Consider the following 20,675-nt stretch of genomic DNA (forward strand, 5'->3'; position numbering starts at 1 on the left):
CACATCACATCATCCCTCCCCCTTTATGTGCGCACACACCCACACACAAACACAAACGCAAATTGAAAGTAGTAAAAGCTGACTGTTTGCTAGCGACGACTTGGTTGATGATTGGCTCAAAAGCTCAGTTCCGATTTATTTGTTAGCGCTTGTGTGACGTCACATATTATGTCTGTGTACGTGTCTGTGTGCTCCCGTGCACATTCACTGAGTTAGTGCTTTTTTTTTAAGTTGGTGTTTAGAAGTGTATCCATTTGTGTGCTCAAAGATGTGTGAATACTGTTTGTGAATGCAGGCTTGTGTACATTCCTTTGCATCCCTCTCGTGTATGTTTTGTGTGTGTGTGTGTGTGTGTGAGTGTGTGTGTGTCTGTCTTATCCGATGCAGATTAGACAGTGTACTCAGATGGCAGGCTGTGTCTTAAAGGCTGATAGACAAATTTGATTTGCAAATGTAATCACACTAATAAGAAAAACAGCGATGGTCTTCTGTGTGTGTGAGTATAAATTTCGCAACTTCAGTATTTGTGATTTAAAAAAAACAACTTTTACTTGAAATTAAACCTATCCACTGAATGCCTTTCATGGCAAATTTGTCATTGGTCAAATTATCATTTATTCATTCGAAATTAGAATTAATCAAAACACAGACTTCCATGATTGTACTTTTTAATGTACAAATATGGTACTCTGGACACAGCATCTTGGCAAGATGTAACCTGGATGGGTGTTGCCAAGCCCAGCGAAGTGGCCCCTAAACATACAACAAGAGGCTCTTCGTTTACAGGAGAACCACCACCAACACCACCAACAAAGATAAAATCAATCCTGCTGGCTGGTAAAACTTATATGTCGCGTCTCACCCGCCGATTTTGCATACCCGGAAGTAGCACACTCATTGGGCATGTATGGGGGCTACTGGCAAGTAACCATGGCTACCATAGTTAGCGCAGACTAAATTGAAAAATAAATAAGGTGCCTCCATGGAGTCTCTGGTCCAACGGCACCACGGTGGGCAGGTCTGTTTACAGTGAAAGACATCGGAGCACAGAAAAGCGGCTAAATTTAGTGTGACCACCAGGTTATGTATACATCACTGCCAATCAGAGATGGAGTTCTCGCTTGATAAACATGGGGAGGGACATCGGCTTCGACTCACATGCACGAACATGAACACGCCCGGACCAGCTACCGAAAGAAATAACGGAGGAGCTCGGCTCAAAACACACAACAGAGGGAGTGTGATGTCATCTGCCATATCATCATACAAAATAGATACAGTCTGTTGTAATATTGTCGAAATCTCATTTACATAACCTTAAAGTGACTTCTGTGTTTTTCCATTTGTCATTTTCAATTCCGCTCTGACATGGTGTGACACAGGTGGATACAGTCACAACGACAGCTGGTACCATGTGTGAAGCAAGAGTGTGTGTGCGTCCGTACGATGTGTCAGATTGTTGCACTCTCAAGGCACAAGGTGCGTGTCACCACCAAGGTGCGACCTGATAGAGTAACAGTGTTTGCGAGGAAAGTCTGTGTTGAGTTTGTGTGCAAAACAATGTGTGTGTTTAAAGTGGGCACCTTCGTGTTTGAGTGTCATCACGGGCACATCGTCACGGAAACACTGTCAACACGGTGATGACAAAATAAACACGGGGCGTCGGACGGACGGGAGAGTCAACACAGACTGAGCGTCCCCCCAGAGACTGAATGTGTGGGTCCATTTCTGAGTGTGTCCGTGTGCCTGTGTGTATTCAAAACATCAAATGTGGCATAAATGAGTTCTTTGACAAAATCAGCAACACATCAACAAAAAAAATTATATCATAACTTTGTCTCTTTTTAAAAATCGTACTGCAGAGACCATTCACATCTTACACGTAGGGTGTATAGGATGTATTTATTGTAATTGCATCCCGTGGTGACTACATCATATTAGAGGATATTCATACGGAAAAAGAAAAGGGAAATCTTTTCTCATATTGATGAAATGCTTCCAATACCCACTGGCTTAATCCAATAAAGAAAACCCAACTTAATCCAGACATTAAGCTCAGATATCAAATATTCTTTTCTAATTTGATTTCATCAATATTTGTTTTCATCTGCAAACAGGGGTGTGTTTGTCTGTATGGGCTGCAAGAAGAAACCGTGGTGGTGGCGCACTGGAAAAAAAGATATTTCTAATGCACAAATGTGAACAATGAAACAGACAACACACACACATGTGCATGCGCGCACACACACAAACACATGCACACACACACACAAACACATGCACACACACACACACACACATACAGGAAAACCAAGACATTAACATCTAAATTTGTTATGTGGCTCAGGGATAAGATGAAATGGAAATCCAACACGGCCAACAGAGCTCAGAGGAAAATCAACAGCAACTGGAAACACACACATGATGATACATATGCAAGAGCACAAACAGACAAAATTTACTTTGGGAATAAACTAAATCAAAATCAGATCCTTATAAAGCCATAAACGAGTCATATGAGTTGAGTCTTATTAGAATATGAAAAAGGCTGAATCAGTTATATCACATCAAAGAAGAGAGAGTGTTTGCAGTTATGTTTCTTGTGTATATATTGTTTTAACATCACTAGAACAACTGAACAACGTTTTAAAAAAACAGCATTAGAACAAAATATATTGACTGGACATTGTTTCCCCTACAATATCTGCTCCTTGCGGAAGAATTATTCGGATTTAGTGGTTACATTTATGCAGCACTGAGCAGATTTAATTGCTTCACACTATAATTCATATCATGTGATCTCATGTCAAAAAAAATATATAATAAAAAATTCTCCGTATTTCATTGCATTCATTTTCTTTAGGCCTTTGCCCTGTTGATGGGCCAGTGTGTAGCATTCAGGAGGATCTATTGGCAGAATGTAGCTTTGTATCTACACCTGGAGCATCTTACACAGAGTCATGCCATGTTACACTACCTAAATTCCAACGTATGCTCCCCTACATGCTTGTGCAACACCACAAGCTGATGACTTCAACATCAGCGTGTATATTTGAGAAAATTAAAGCGTATCTGTATGTTTAAGTATGTTTGCATGGAAACGTTCCCGCAATGTATACACTGTGCTGTACCTGTGTGTCAGCGTGAATCCACTGCATGTTTGCGTGTGGTGTGTGTGTGTGTGTGTGTGTTAAGGAGACACCCAGCAGGCTGCGGCTGTCAAGGTGAACTAGCCTCAGCCGACAGAATGGGGACAAAGCCGCCTGTGCTCCTGTGTTTTTTATGGTTGTGTATTTCCATGTGTGGATCTTCATGACTTTTCGTGTACATCGCTGTGGACCGAGATTAGACATTTTATTGCAGAGGATAAAAGCTTCGACAGGGCGACCCACTAAATGTTGAAAAAGGTTCATGGTGACGAAGACAACAGAGAGGGAAGAAATTAGAAGACGCGAAGGCAAATTTTTTTTTTTTATAAGTATCATGCCAATAACGCTCACTGATTTCATAAATGTGAAATAGCTGTGTGTGTGTGTGTGTGAGCGTGGTGGCTGGGATGTTTCTCTCTGATTTACCACTGTCTGACCCAAAGCCCAACAACCTCTTTGCTGATTGATGACATCACCAGACTTAATGAGGAGGGCGGTAGAGTGACATTATTGCCAGTCATGAGGTTTTACACACACACACACACACACACACACACACACACACACACGCGCGCCCGTTCACATACACGCTCACACATATACACACACACACACACACACACACACACACACACACACTTTGCTGTTCTGCATCTCTCGAAGCTCACTGTAAATGTGTTATAATGTGTGTCAGTGTTATTTAGTGAGCTGCACTTCCAGAGTCAAGGAACCAAGTACATCTATATGTGTGTGTGTGTGTGTGTGTGTGTGTGTGTGTGTGTGTGTGTGCGTGTGTATGCAGAGGTTCCCTGTGGCGGCTGAGTCTCAGACACATTTGATTTGCTAAAAGGAGCAGGGCACTTGTATTAATCAATATTTGCTGACTGACTGACTGACTGACTGTCTTTCTGGCTGATTGACTGGCTGTCTGGCTACTTGACTGACTGATTGGCTCACTAATTGACTGGCTGTCTGGCCGTCTGAAATGGCTAACTGCTCCACTGGTTGATTACATCTCTAAGTGAAAAACATTTAGAACATGACCAAACGAGAGAGAGCCCAGCAGAGAGAGGTGAGGGAGAACTGAACTCATCGTGGCACTTCTCTGAGTGTATGCTATGGTGTACTAATGTTGATAAAAATGCATTTTGGAACAAAACAATCTGCCTGAACTTGGACTCCACAAACCTTGCATCTGTCTGCCATACAGAGAGACAGATCCAGGGAGAAAGAGAGGGACAATGGCTGGTTGCGGTGATGAGAGAAGAGAGGAGGAGCGGGGTGTGGGAGGGGACAGGGGTTGAGAGATGAGGTTGACTTGATAATGAAGAGGTTAAGGATACCACAGAGAGAGAGGGTTGGAGGTAAGGTCAGAGAGAGGGCGAGAGGGAGGGAGAGACAGACAGAGCGACAGAAAGGGAGAGGTCAGAAGAGAGGTTGGAGAGGTGGGGGATATTTAGCCATCGGGTCAGAATAGTATTGTGTTAAAGGCTCTCGGGGAACATCTAGGTTATGCCGAGGGTCTCTCCCTTCACCCTTATACGTTCTGTTTTAAACGTCATCCTCCTTCAACTCCCCCCCCCCCGTCATCTTTTCATCAGATACAGAGTGAGGGACATACTGTAATACTAGATAAACTAAATCACAACTCTCAATGTACAAGAATCAAATAAGCAACAGCGACATAACCATAAAATAGTTAGGTAAATGGATTTGAGGGAGAAAAAAAAACAGGAGAAAAGCACAACATTAACTGAGTGAAGGAAAAGGGCCACTAGGAGAGAAGCAGGTACATGGAGAAAAAAGGACTTCCCTCATCACCTACTACACCATCACCACCACCACCCAAACCCCTTCTCCTCTCTCTCCATAGAGAGCCATTAAATGAGCAGAGGGACAGCCGCCCCCCTCCAACCCCCCCATTTTTTTTTACAGCTCAATCATACCACGTTAATGTCGACACATAGACCGCTTATCCTGAGTGTCAAAATTGAAAGGAGAAAGAAAGAACGAGAGGAAAAGGGCCTGTGAGAAAAGAGCAAGTGAGGAGAGATAGGGACGCAAGAGCATAGTAGAGGGGAAGTGGGAAGAGCAATTTCTGTCTTGAATAAAGAAAGAATGGGGGATGGGGGTTGTAAAAAAAAAAGAGAAAAAAAAGCACTAATGGCAAGGCCCCTGGTTCTGGTAAAATAGACTGTGTTATAGGTTCCGACTCACACATTCGTCGATTCATTCATCCGTTTGTTCTCTGCTCTTTCTTTAAGTCAAGTGTTCGCCTGTCTGTCTTCCCCTTTGTGTTCGTGAGTCTAGATAAGAGCTGCTAGCATGAGTGCCCAGTAGTCATTTGGTTATTATAGAGGGAGGGAGAGAGGGAGACTAATTCTACAGACAGATAAATGGCTCACTTTGAATGGCCTTTCTTTCTTTTAATTCACTCTCGGGTTAGCTCCTGTTTAAATATTTGCTGCTCTACTCCTCCTCCTCTCACCTGACTGCTCCTCATTCCTCCTTCACACACACACACACACACGCGCGCGCGCTACGTACGGGATATATACCCAGAGTTTCCTGAGTGTGTATCACAGTTTGATTCAGCAAAAATGGTTCTACCTCTGGTCTGTGTTTATGTGCTTGCTTTGTATGTGTGCTTCATCTTGTTCAAGCACACAAGCATGTGTGAGGTGCACGTGTGACCGTGTCTGTTTCCTTATGGGATAATAAGAGACACACACACACACACACACACACAGTGTCTGAAACCTCATTTTCCTCTCCCAATGACATATCAAATGTTTGCATATAGGCCATATCGGTATGGAAATGAGCATCCACGTGCGCGCACACACACACACACACACATACACACACACTGGGATTCAGAATAAAAGAACCAATCAAAGAGACATGTGCGTATATATGTGTGTTAGAGTGTGTTGTCAAAAGTCTCTAAGGTTGGGCGACTCTGTGTGTCAAACATGACTAGCAACGCACACACACACACACACACACACACACACACACACACACACACACACACACACACGAATAGAAAGACGTGCACACACACACATACCCTAGCCTTGTTATCCGGGGGCCTGTCTTGCAGGCAGCCTCTCTAACGCTGAGTGATGTTTAAATTAGTTTACAATTTAGCCTCCTCGCTATCCGCAGACGGCTCTTAACTCAGTGTGTGTGTGTGATGCGTTTTTGTGTGTGTTTGTGTGTGTGAGCGTAACAAATTGTTGCCAGTACGGCAGACATCTAATGACTTCAAATTAGCTGCCTGGCGCTCGCCTTGACACGTTGTTACCACTGTTAGCCGGCTGTGTGTGCGTGTATGTGCTGTGTGTGTGTGTGTGTGTATACAGAGCACTGCGCAGCCATATCATGAAGCATAAATTGGCTTCACCTCTCTTCTCTTTCCCTCTTTTTTTTCTTTGTCTCTCTCCATCAATTTGATTAAAAAAATTACTGTACCATGGCAGGCAAAGATGTGAGCGTGTGTGTTTTCACATGGTCACCCTGCACATAATCCTCAGAGACACACATGTGCACGCGCGCACACACACGCACACACACACACGCACACACGCGCACACACAGAAACTTAACAAGATGTAAAACAAGAAGGCTGCAAAAAAGGTTAACAGGTCTATTCTATTCTGTTCTGTTCTAGACTTAAGTCATTGTAGACTCTTTACCCTTTGCTTTGTGTGTGTGTGTGTGTGTGTGTGTGTGTGTGTCTGTGTGTCTGTGTGTGTGTGAGGACTGTGAAAAAGAATGTTGAGGAGTCGTATTTCTTTTTGACAATCCTTTCCACCACAAGTGAACAGTAGATCACTTTTGTGTGTGTACATGCATGTGTGCGTGTTTGTGTGTGAGTATTAGATCAGTGTTCAGTGTTGTAAACAGTGAGGTTTTCATAAGGTGTTCACATCTCACACACATACACACACACACTTGGAAGATGAAGAGTTCTATCTTTCTCTGTGAGCGGTGGATTGCCTTTCTCATTCATCTAATCACGCCATCTTCTCTCCTCCGCCACACAATCGTTGCGCTTCACCCCCACCCACCACCACACACACACACACACACACACACACGACACACACACACACACACACAAACACACATGCACGCACACTCTTCTTACTCAGTCCACTCACTGGTAAAAGTAGTGGGCAAAAGAAAAGGCAAGCGTACATCAAAACAATAGATTACATTTACCTTGTGTGTATGTTGTGTGCATATTATGCATGTGTCTGAGAGTTGTCTTTGTGTGTGTGTATGTTACTGTATATATAGTATAGGTGCATCCCAGAGGTAAAGAGAGTGAGGCAAACAGAGCAGGGGGAGAGGTAGAGTAAATGGATTAAAAGAGAGAGCAGGAGAAAGGGGACAACAGAGAGATTAGAAGAAAGCAGATAGTATTGGAGTGAGGCTATATTTTTTTTGAAAGAGAAATCAAAAATAAATATTCAAAGAGCTATACTTGGTATATGGATTAACATGTATTTCGGCTTGCTGTCCATACAGCAGCACATAGATCAATACACTAACAAGAAGCAATGCACATTTCCATCTCTCTTCCTCTCTTTCTCTCTCTCTCTCTCTCTCTCTCTTCATCTTTTTTGGTCTTCCTCCCTGGTACTTTCACATTTATTGATACAATATAATACATATCATTTGGAGACCCTGTTATCCAACACCATCGACTTTATTGTTATAGATTTACGCAGCATGACTGAGTGATATTTATGTTTCTAATCTGGTATTTCCGCCCTATTCCCTCACAACCCCCTATTCTGTTTGAGCGAAGGGGGATTCTATTCTATTACGATTCAGATAGAAAATAATAGAGTAGAATATAACAGTATTTCTATTTGACAATGGAATTAACCTCTGTGCTAATCTGTGCTAATCTAAGACACTGCTCTTCCTTCCTCTCTGCTTCCACAGCATGATCCCTCACTAAAGTCAAACCCAGATTATAGTTTATATCTCTTCCTCGTCTCTCTTTATTTAAGCATCTATAGGTAAATGCATTTGTTGTGTTTTTGTTTCCTTCTCGTCATTATTTTCTTTTAATGATTCTAAAACAATTTTTAAATTTTTTTTTATTAAAGATTAAGTTCCTCTGTTAAATGCTGAACACGTAGTGGATCACATATTCACTATAGACTTAAACACTATCTCTGTTTATTATATATATACAAATATTTTTTGTTGAATTCACTTTAACATTACAATTTGACATTTCTTTGTACTTGATTACACGTGTAGGTAAGGAGATTGGACTGCTTGGTTCAAAAGGTCAGCATTTGTGTGTGTGTGTCGTTGTGGTAGCGGTGAGGGTATCTGGTTGGTCAGTTGGACGGGTCAATAGTGCAAAAGTGTCTGAGTGCAGGGATTAGGGTGAAAGGTCACACCTTAGGCCCAGGTGTACTTTTGAGTACATTATGTAAGTCTGCCTGAACTGCATCTGGAGCGGCTGACTCTAACCTTGTCCTCCATCTGCCAGTTCCCACAGCATGTGGGCAATGTGACATCTCCCGTAAAGTCGAAGAACGTGGGTATCTGCTTTACATGTGTGCGCGTGGGATAGGGTCTCAACGTGGAGTGAGCTTGCAGTCAGACAGAGTCAGGGTTCAACAATTTATTTTGCCTACCTGGGATATGTTTGGCCCAGCCGATGTTGACCACCAGCTCTCGGTCTGCCAGGTCACAAAGCGTAGTCAGGGCCTTGATGTCGCTGTCTGGTACAGTGGGGTCGGGCATGGCGTAAATCTTCTCTGGCTCGGCCACCAGCAGGTGAGAGACGATTTTGTTATCTGCAAGGCAGCCAAAGGCAACTGACATGACCACCAGACAAGGAGAAAGACACAGAGACAGAGAGATGGTGAATTTTAGCCGTATTAGGCCACGAGCTGTTCGGTGGCCTAAATGTGAAAGGTCACATGCACAGTCCTTTTTAACATGACCTGCTACTGTAAGTCACACATTCGTCTAGAGGTATTTACTCATGTAGCAGCTGACATGAAGACTGGGATGATCACGAATAGAAGCACAATACATTTCAGTTTACTCCGTATTAAACAACCCCACATCAATCGTAATGTGACAAAATGTGGTGTTCATTTTATACAAACATTAATAAACAGCTGAAAGAATATTGTACTTTTTAGGCTCTGTGAAAAACAAGGCAATATCATGAAACCTTAAAACAGCCAAAAACACATTTACCTCAAAACAAACATCAGAAGTAAGTCATACGTTTTGACATTAAAGTGACTTTTAAAGACAGCATGATGCAGCTTTTTGGGGAGAACTGTCAGTTTTATACAAATTTTATAAAAAAAAAAAATTCTTGGCTACAATGTCATGTAGTGTCTTGTGGGATTTTCAACAGTCACGCAGGAGATAATTGGATCATTTGATTCCGGTGATTTGGAGGGACTAAACACGAAAATGCACGAGAGAAAAGATATAAAAAAAAACTGTTGAAACATTTCCAGCTTCGGAGGTGCTCCGAGGTGTGATTAAAGGCGATTGCTGCTGGTCATTCAGGTGGACCAAAGTGTTGTATATGGTATCGCAGCCTTAAGAAGCTTTGCTGGTACATACAGAAGGAGGAGATAATGCTGAAAGCCAAACAGCTCAGCTGGTAATAGTGACATGTGGTGATGAGATCTCTATGGCCCATTAGTAACAGACTGATACCCTGCTTCCAAATTAATCCACTGACTAATCAAGCATGGGAATAATAACAGAGGATAGGAGGGCAAGTTGGGAGCGAGGGACAGGGGGAAAGAGAAAGAGAGGGCTGAGCAATGAAAAAAGTGGGAGAAGCCAGACGTGTAGAAATAGAGCCATGGACAGATTGTACAAGACAGACAGGAGGAGTCGACGCAGCGACAGCTAGATAGAGATAAACAGCAAGAGAGAGTGAAACAGAGTTGGGAGGATGAGTTGTGTATTGATCCAACACTCTCCATTCCTAATTTTGTTACGCAAACGCACGCACACACACTACACTATATATTTTTTTCATCCCATCCTCTTCCCTCTCGCCCCAGCTCCAGGGTCGTTTGAGCCTAACCAATCCCAGTCACACCGCAGTATCTGTGGGTAAATCTTATTTAATGTTTTCCTAATTAGAATCAATGGAAGCCCATTTCCAAACCCTGGGCTATTGTTCTGTTCTCAGACAATCAATGGGGATGCTGAGGCTAGGGATTGGGCTACAGATAGACAGGCTGCGTGCGCGTATCTGGGAGAACGAGAGAGAGGGACATTGACTGTGTGTGAGAGAGAAGGAAAAAGAGAGGTGGGGGAAGTCTAAGCCAACTCTACATTTTTTGTTTTTTAGGTTTGTAAGGTTTGTTTGCAGCCTGGCACTCTTTCTAAAAGAAAAGATTCAACGTAGTACTACTATTTGTAGTGATTCAAGTAAATTTATCTTTTTTTTTCTTTTTAAAACCTCCAACAAATGTGACAAATAAAAGGATGGCAGGGGCTTAAGAGTCCAATATTGCTACATACAAACATTAAATACACACATATGGTGTGCACGTACTCACATTATCAGATCATTTCAATGATTAGTAGTGCAGAAGCCCTGGTAAGATGTTGTGCAGCCATTCCGCATATTGGCCTAAAGCAGAATATGCTCCAGCTTTAAGCAAAATGGGCTTTGGGGACCAAGCTGCTAAACATGGCTCAATCTGCACAACATGTGTGTGTGTATGTGTGTGTGTGTGTGTGTGTGTGTGCGCGCGAGCCGACAGTTAGCTAGAGAGCTAACTGTAGTTTGATGTGGTTGCCAGATTGGATTTAATCCGGATTAGAGCCCTGGCGAGCCCCCACCCTCCCTCTCCCTCCTGCTGTCTCCCCATCAGTCTCACTCACTCTCTCCCTTGTTAATTTTTCAATCATCACTCTTTGGCGATGGTTTTATTCTTTTAAAAAATGCAGCCAATCCAGCCAGCGCTAAATGAATACCTTTACAGTGAAATATTACACATATAAAATGTTATGACCCCAAACTGGTAACAGCAGAGACGGGGAGATAAACTTGGTCCCAAGCAGATGGGCTTCTCACTACCCTGTTTCTATTTATGCGTATGTGTGTGTATGTGTGTCTCTCTCTGTGTGTGTGTGTGTTTTAATGTTTTTACTGTCCAACTGTTTCCATTAGGATAGAAGCTAATGGAAAGGTAGCCCTTTGTACTTCTGGTCTCTAAACAACAACTTTTTCCCATTACATTTACAGCCTGTACACAGCGGTTCCATGTACTTCAATTGCAATATTTCCTGTGTATTTCTGGAGGACTTTACTTGTCTGCTGACCATGGTACCGTCTTTATTGTTACCCATTCATACAACGTCAGATACTGTCGCAACATATGCAGCATATGAGTTACGGTGTCCTGAGGACAGTATGAAACTTCCTTTGTGTGTGTGTGTGTGTGTGTGTGTGTGTGTGTGTGTTCTTACATGGCTTCTTGGGGGGTAGAGCCAGCTGAGGATTCAGGTAGGGACTGTTGTCCGCATCTATCCGGCGCTTATACTTCTGTCTCCCGCCACGAACCCTGTCCAGACGAACACCTGTAAGAAGAAGAAGAAGGTGTCAGTGTACCTTGCATAACACTGTCTGACTGACTTAACAACTAGACAAGAAAAGTAAAACAACTGTTCGTATGCAACGACTATGAAAAGAGAACACAGAAATGAAGGGAACGGGGGGGGGGCGCAGAGATGAAAAAGTTTTGGAGGGGCTGACTCATGAGGATGAAGTGCTGCTTCAGCAGTGCACGCATGTGATGTGTGTATGTTTGTGCCTGATGTGTGCAGCCACTTGGTCACTCACAACTCTCCTAGTTTTGTTCGATAAAAATGACACTACTAACTAAAAGGCCCTTCTCTCTCTCTTTCTCTCTCTGGGTTTCTGACTCTTTTCCTGCCTCTAGCCCAATCTATGTCTCTCTCTGTCTCGTTAATTAATTGACACAAAGGACTCCCTAATTTAATTAGGACTATCTCTTAGGGGATTGGATGTTACCGTGGTTACCACTTAAAGATGGATAAGGAAGACAGAGGTGTCATGTACCTTGGAGGAGGAGAGGAGAGGAGAGGAGGAATTGAAAAGGGCTGTGAGATGTTTCAAATTTAACTCAATGCTATTATTTTGAATACAACATTCAGAAATGAAATGCAAATTTGATTAAAGCGATGAATAATGGCTGCACATTCAGCAGTCTCTGTTTCCTCCTATACCTTCATGTAATTTTCAAATATAACTCGGACTCATTGTTGACTCTTGTTTCAGTTGACCATATTTAAACCTGCAACCATGTGAATTAAGGCTTTTTGAATTGCTGATTTGATGTAATCAGGCTCGTCTCTCTCTCAGCAAAAACTCCACAGTCACGCAGGAAGAGATTCATTTTACATTTCTGGCAGCGACAGCAGCAGCAGTGTCATCAAAATAAATACAAGCAAATGGGAAGTTAACACGGCCAGTAAAAGCCCCCAGTGCTGAACAGACATCAGGAGGACCATCCATAGCAACGTTGTGGACAGATTGATGAAAAGAAGTTATCTGAATATTGAACATACTGACTGAGTGAGTGATCAGAGGAGTAGGAGTGAGAGGGCAGGTAAAAGGTTTATTTAAAAGGCAAAGAAAAGTAGTTATTCAGAGAACTCCAACTAACCTAAGCTGTGTTCTACTCAGTGAACTGAACATGACACGCATCTGTGTGTCTGTGTGTGTTTGCTCGAGATGGGGATAGGTAGACAGAAGGGCTGACAGTCCAGGTACAGTAGGGGGGCCAGTGTCAGCTAACGGTCAAGAAACTCTTAACACCAGGGGGTACAAACCCACTCACACACCCACTTTCTGCTTTCTCTCTCACACACACACACACGCCCACGCACACACACACGCACGCACACACACACACACACACCCACAAACACACACTCACTCCGTCTACGCTTCTCTAACCCACACCCTGGTTTTGTGTTCGGGTAAGCCCCAGTCACTTGCTCAGTCCCTACCTGGGTCAGAGGAGGAGGCAGAGAGATAGCAGAAGGGTCGCTCAGAAGCAAGGTGAAAGATGCTTAGATGGGAAGGATGAATAAAGACTGAGTGATAGAAAGAGTTTGATCAGGAACTCAAATCAGTAGGTAAATGGGGAAAGAAACAAGAAAACCATAAGTAAACTGCAGTATCTGAGGCTTTACTGTTGCAGTCGGGTACACACTCCTACATGTGGCTTCTGTAAAAATGTAAATGTTTAAACAGGGCATGTTGCTATAAAAATGAGCCCTATAAAAACTGAAGGAATCGTTTTGAGCCTTTTGTCTTATACCCTATTTCAGCAAGTGAAGATTCTGAATGCTGAAAGAGCAACCCTCTCTTTTCTATATTGTAAATATTAAAACGATTCGAGGTACAGCATCTTTAAAGAAACAGACTGCCTATAATAATAATTCTTGTCTTCCCTTGCATACAAAACGAATATTCACACACGTTTCCTCTACCACACACAAACTCTTCCATGCAGACGCTCAATTTTTCTCTTTTCCTTATACCTAAAAGAGCCAGTGCTGCGCTGGGCTCACTTCATAAAGAGCCTTCTCTAACTACCTCATCTATTTTCCACCAAATTAACTCTCTCCCAGCGCTGATTAATGATCAAATCTAAATGAATCAAATTAAAAATTGAAAATTATATTTCCAAAGCCCACAAAAAAGAGACAGGAAGAGGCTAGAGGGAGAGCGAGGGTGCTCTACCTCCTTTTAACAAATGAGCCTTCAAATCATAAAGAATGGGCAAGGGAGGAGAGAAGAGGAGAGGAGCGGAGAGGAGAGCAGAGGCAATGTAAGGATAAAAAAAATGTAAAGAGGAAAACGAATAGAACATGATAACTGACCAGCGAATGGTAAGGAATGGAATAAAAAGATGAGAGCAAAGAAATAAAAATTAGATAGAAATTATAAGGAGCAATTACGGAAGATTATGGTAAAAGAAAAAAGGAGAGAAACGAGAACAGAGGAGAAAATGGTTTGAGCACCGGTTGTGACATAAGAGTTGAAGGGGGGGGGGGCGTAAGTAATGGATGGGCTAGTAAACAAAAGAGGAAAAGAGAATGAGAAAAAGGAGAAATGGAAGAGAAGAGGAGGATGAGGTTTGGGGCTAATAAAAGGAAATAAGAAATGAACAGAATGAGAGAAGGGGACAGGAAAGAAAAGAGGAAATCCACAGAGGTTAAACACCCTAATTACATGCTTTAATTACAATGTCAACTAACAGTACACGTCCACTCAGTCTACCGCTTCTTCGTCTTTGACCTTTAAAAGATGGTTGAGTAACATACCTGCTTTCATTCACACTGAAGTATAAATATTGTTCCACTTATGTGCTGCACACACACACACACACACACGCACACATGCACAGTGACAGTGATGAAGGTGAATCATTCCTATCGTGGTAATATTAGTGTCTGTCAATGGCACTGATCACATCAGCATGGATTTTACACCGCACTGGTGTCTCTCTGTGTCTGTGTGTGTGTGTGTGTGTGTGTGTGTGTGTGTGTGTGTGTGTGTGTGTGTGTGTGTGTGTGTGTGCGTGGGTTCTTGAACAGCTGAGGGATTGCGAGTGCAATGCCTCTGACACCTAAGTGGTTTTGAAGAGAGAACCCGCGATCGTGGAAAGGGAGAGGAAGAGAGGAATGGATTGATTTCAGATGGTCAACGAAATGATAAGGGAATGAGAGAATGAAAGAGTGAAGCGAGAAGTGTGGGAGAGAGTGCGGAGAGGAGTGGGAAGACAAATAAAATTTGATCAGCGCAAAGAGAAAGAGGGATGACAAACAGCGCGAGAGGCAAAAGGCATCTGGAGAGGCAGACACGGGGAAACGACGAGAGGGCGAGGAGGTGAGAGAGACAGAGGGGAGTAGTTTTATGGTAATTGAAGATGTAACAGGGTTGCGGTCTCTCTTCCCCCTCAGACCAGGTTGTCACCCCGTGTGTCTGTGTGTGCGTGTTCAACCGGCGTGTTGATGTAATAACATAAAGGCTTTTTCCTATGCGGGTTAAAGAACTGATGGGTGGATAGATTGGGTGAGACAACGAACCCGTTCAAATCAAATGTGTGTATGTGTGTGTGCGTATCTACCCCGTATAAGAAAGTCAAAGAAAACAAGTGACGAGGCGTCGTGCAAATAAATCGCCAAGAAAAACACATTGTGGGTGGTGCGGATTGTGAAGGAATCAAATGAGCAGAGTCACGATTCTTGTCGTTTCACATCTTTAAAAGTTTGTATGCTGGATTTATTTAAATGACACAAGAAGCTTAAAGAAAGAAATGAAGACAGCATGAAAGAGGAGTGTGTGTGTGTGTGTGTGGGGGGGGGGGTACGATTGGAGGAGGAGTGTGTGTGGTGTCATGCGGTGGCGTTTGTTTAGACCAGAACAGATCAGAACAGCACTGCCCGGGGCAGTGGGCAGGTGGCTGTCACTGGTGTGTGAATGTGTTTGTGTGTGCGTTTCTGGGAATGTGGGCATGTGTGTGTGAGGCTCTAAAAAGCGCTGTCTTTTCCACTCTGATGGCCTTTTTTCCCCCCTTTAAGGTCATGTTCATTCACAGCGAGAGGGATCAAATCCTACTTTTAAGAAAACAACACCTACATTTTATGAATCGAAATCTTCTGTTAAATTAACGTCTAGTCCCAGAACAGTTACGCCACTAAAACGCACAACTACAATCCATCTCACTCCTTCCGCTCCCATCTGCGGTGTGTCAATGTGTCTGGATGGAGATTTTTTCCAGCCACATTCCCTCTCCGTCGCTCTTCCCTCCTCAAACAGGAGGAAAGTGCACGTGAAGGAGAGCGGATCCACTTTGGCAGATCTTTCGTCACAGTATTCCCATTATTGCTCCCTCCTAGCTGGGATGCAACCAGATGCCCCCCCCACACACACACACACAGAGACACTACAGGGCTAGATTTAGCTACAAGTTTCCCATGGGGGGACACCAGACGCCACCAGTTGTCTGGCGCTCGCCTGTTTCCCCGACCTCTCCTTTCGTGCCCTCCCATCTCTCTGTCACTCATTCGCTCATGCTCCGCTTTCAATCTTTGTTCTCTCCTTCTTGTATTATACTCATTTACCTATCGCCCCCTAAACCCCTTGTTCCTTGTTATCTTTGTATTATAATTTATTGTGGCTTTGGAGATTACGGCGGATGGGCCACCGATCAAAGAGTCGGTGGTTCCATCCCCAGCATCCTCTGTCCGCATGTTGAACTGTCCTTGAGCAAGATACTGAAACCCAAATTGCCCCAGCCAGCTGTGCCGTCACTGTGTGAATGGGATGTACAAGTATATGCTATATATAGAAGTACTGTATGAATGTGTGCATAAACGGGTGAATGTGACTCATTGTGCTTTGCGTTGTCGTTAAGACTAGAGAGAGCGACAGAGCTGCAGCGCATTTACCATTTAACTACGCTCGTGTTTAAAGAAATGTGTCATTTTGAGAGACATATTCTGTTTGTCTATCGTAAGTAAATGTGCATTGCCAGTTGTTTTGATTGAGGTGTGAAAGAAACATGTGCGTGAAGCAATGAGATCGGATACCAGCAGTCAGGATCATTGAGCTATACGGAGAGTTATGACGCACACCACCAGCTGTATATACACACACCAAACATTAACAGACACACACACACACACACACACACACACACACACACAAATACGCCAACATTCACACAGACTGGGGCCTTCCACCCGATCTCACTCATTAGGTCACAGCGGCCGTGGGGAGCACGGCCAAAGTTGGCACGAGCTGATATTGTGTCTGTGTGTGTGTGTGTGTGTGTGTGTGTGTGAGTGTGTGAGTGTGTGTGTGTGTGTGGGGGGGGGGGGGGGGGGGGGGGGGGGGGGGGGGGGGGGGGGGGCAGTGTGCCAAGGTTTATATTTGCAGTCTGTGGACTTTTCTCTCTAGTAGTCTACCATCTTAATCCAGCTGGCCATTTATGGCATTACAGAGATGGAGGCTTTGGTTTCGGCTTCAACACATTCTGTCTGTTTAACCATTATTCATCAGACGTGCCATCATCAAAGATGCTCTGTTGTACGGGAGCAAATCTGTCAATATGACCATATGCAGAGTGTACATGCATACTGAATATTGCTGGCTCCTGGATCGTGTGCCTCTGCCAAAGCCTTTCATGTTCTAATGTCTGATCCATGTTTTGTATTCTGTAAATGACATTTTCACGAATTAGTGCTGGTGTCGCATATATTATGTCTGTCCTGCCTTACCATTTGTGTATGAATCAAAATAACTCTGACAGCTACAGGGACATTACTTTTCCTTGTTTATGTTATTTTTTTTAACATGAAAAATGAATAAAATGAAATTAAAATTAACATTAGGAGGTTAGCAATTGTTGAAAACCACCTTCTCCTTCATCCTTCTCCTGTTTTTAATATTTTTCATTAAATCTTTTACCTGCAATTATCCTCTTCTCTCACTCCCCCCTCCCCTCTTTCTAGGAAGATTCAAGCACCGCCCCTGTGACCTTTCGGTCTTCAGCTGACGCATCATTATGACCTCATTAAAAATGGACAGACAGCCATTGCCAGAGGGGAAGTTCTCATAATGTAGTCGGGCCTTTTAATTGCCTTGGTGCCGAAATTAGTTGCTACATATTGGTGGGTGGGTGGGTACCCCATGTTCATTCATTCCTTCAGTTTACCCCCTGCTCCATCTTCACAGGGTGAGGAAATCCAATATTCCAAACAGATGAGGTTGAGCGTGTGTGTGTGTGTGTGTGTGCATGCATTCACATGATCAGGTGTGTGTTTAAGACTACATGCAGACAAATGGCTTAGTTTACGAGTTGGTTTACTGGCCTCTGGCCTCTTGTTCTGCCCTCTCTCACTGTCTCACACACACACACACACACACACACACACACACACATACACATACACACACACACACACTTATTGCTGCCTCACTTGCTCTTCATCTCACCCTCGCCGTCTCCCAGGGCGACAAAGATAATTTGAGGCAGATCTTGCCCTAAGGGGTAAACTACAGAATACCCCCCATCCCCCCCCCCCCCACACACACACACTTACACTCTACCCTTCCCACCTTATCTTCACCTTTCTCCCGCAAGCTAGCCCCTGACAACCACAGTTAGCTCTGATGCTAACTGATCGAGCCGCTTACCATTACCATCTAGTCAGTTCTGCGGCAGCGATTGCTTACACCTAGATGGGCAGCATGCACCACAGTAGGCAATGGTCTTAAATGTTGTGTGTACAAAAGTTCAGAGAGGCAACATGTTTAACCTGGTAGTACAACAATGCCATATGTCTTTAAATTAATTCATATACCGTATATAAATGTACTGAATTACAGTAAATTGATACAATTGAATTCAATGGATCTGCCCAAAAGATTGTCACTGATACCTGATCAAGCAGTATTGGATCGGTACCTCCCTAATAATGAATCCACAGTAAAATGTCGCTCAACAACAACACAATTTGGTCAACTTTTTTTGAAAAGAATGTCTATTTTAAGAAACTCATGAATTACTTAACTTTCTCTGCCACAAAAACAAATATCTTAAAGGCTGAAATATTCCTCCCAAGGTAAAAAAAAATTAAAAATCAGCATTATCCGATTTGTCTTAATAATTCATGGGGATATTTGGGAGATATTTAATATACCTGCAGAATGCACCAGTGCTTTAAAAATCACAGGGAATTGCCTCCATCACAACAAAGCAAAGGTGAAGAAATATGTTCAGCACTTTATATATTGATGTTGATCTCTTCCAAATTTGCCATAGGTCAAAAAGAGTGGAAATGAGAAAATGTTCGTATCAATTTTCCTAATGACCCTTATTCATATGTAGAATGGGACCCTGTGTATTAAATTCATACCCAGCACAACAAATGGGTTGGCTGTGGTCTGTCATATTGATGAATATATACAGTATATGTAGGCCTAGGTGTGTGTGTGTGTGTGTGTGTGTGCATGATGTATGTGTGTGGAGCAGGGAAGCAATGGCAACAAAAGGCAGCCATTTGTTCACCTGCTCAGGACACGCAAACACATATCCCTAAGCTACAGGGCCACACAAACGCTGCATGACTGACTGCTGCACAAAAATCTAGGTAAAAATGTGTTTAACAGTGTTGCAGTAAAAGGAAATGATCAATAATAGTCTCAAAAAAATTATCTGGTAAATGCTTAGAGTTTACCAACAAGGGCGATGTGGTTTGTGTTTTGAGTAGACGCTTGCAGTCTAAGCAGTGTGAACTGTAAGGCTGTTGGAGTCGCCTATGTTACAGTACTTGCACTTACATGTGTGTGTTTGTGGCCACACACTTGTATACGAGACAAAACAGGAGATGAGACATAGATTCCGCCTATGTCAGATCAACTGGGGGAACAAATGCTATGACAGCAGTTTGTTGGGAATGTGTGTTCGTTGTGTGTGTGCGTTTCTGTGTGAAAGAGAAAAACAGAGGAGAGAGAAAGATGAGATGGGATGAACAGGCTTTTGCAGTGACACAAAGTTTGGGTTGCTGGAGGCGGTGTTGGGGCGTCAAGGTATATTTGATTTTTGTGTATGAAGCTCTGACGCTCATGGTGAAAGGTTTTTTGATAACATTATCTTCCATTTAACAGCATTTTTCTGCTTGAAAAAATGAGAGAAGGAATACTCTGAAGTCGGGCTGTGAGATATGACCAAAATCCCATATCCCGATAGAGGTCATTTCACATCCACACGATGATACATATCATTACTTGTTACTCATACCTTTTCTCGACTGTGTAAAATGGCGCTGTCTTTGCAGAGGTAAAAATGAAACGCAAGCCATTAATTCTTTCCATCTTTGTGCCATAATCTGGCATCATCTGAGTCTGGGGTTTGTTTTGAGCACTTGACTGTAGTTTTGTGGCCCTCATCCGTAGACTCTCTTCTTACCGTTGACATCAGTACGTTTTTCTGGTGTCAAACCTTTCATACTTCTTAGGTACGAGTTTCTCGTTTTATCTTGGCTGGTCATGATATCACGCAGCCCTATTTTTGAAGACACTGACAATGTCCAGCCAAGTCATAATTTTGTTGGAATAATACAAGTCTTAGTTAGAATCAACAGTCAAATCAACATATTTTTGAAAATGTCTGTCCTGTATATGTTTTTTTTTGGGAAATGTGATATATTGCATGTGATCGACCTTTAATACATTTGAATCAAAAGCTCATCGGGTTTTGTAATCTATTGTGAGGGTCTTCATATAATGATGTTTGCGTGGGTGAAAAGCTGCAGGTGTGGACGGGTGTTCTGTTGTCAACGGGAGACACAGAGCGCTGACGGGAGGAGGAGAATGGATGGATGAAAGGCGTAAGAGAAGCAACACAAACAGTACTGTAACACTGAGTGGGAGAACTGAGAGGGAGAGGCGAA

At 43.1% G+C, this 20,675-nt stretch overlaps 1 protein-coding gene across 3 annotated transcripts in view; it reads right to left on the reverse strand.

The window, feature by feature from the left end:
* The window catches only part of esrrga (estrogen-related receptor gamma a), a 72,769-nt gene that overhangs the window by 21,693 nt on the left and 30,401 nt on the right, over positions 1-20,675 (reverse strand). For 2 of the 3 annotated variants that reach the window (XM_035629361.2, XM_047331713.1), the window contains exons 5-6: positions 11,649-11,759; positions 8,822-9,004 (exon numbers count right to left, since the gene is read on the reverse strand). In XM_035629361.2, the coding sequence (XP_035485254.1) occupies positions 8,822-9,004; positions 11,649-11,759 (294 nt within the window). The remainder of the gene's footprint in view (positions 1-8,821; positions 9,005-11,648; positions 11,760-20,675) is intronic. The other variant, XM_035629365.2, reaches the window with a different exon arrangement.

Source organism: Scophthalmus maximus, chromosome 4 (assembly GCF_022379125.1).
Source record: "Scophthalmus maximus strain ysfricsl-2021 chromosome 4, ASM2237912v1, whole genome shotgun sequence".
NCBI classification, from domain to species: Eukaryota; Metazoa; Chordata; class Actinopteri; order Pleuronectiformes; family Scophthalmidae; genus Scophthalmus; species Scophthalmus maximus.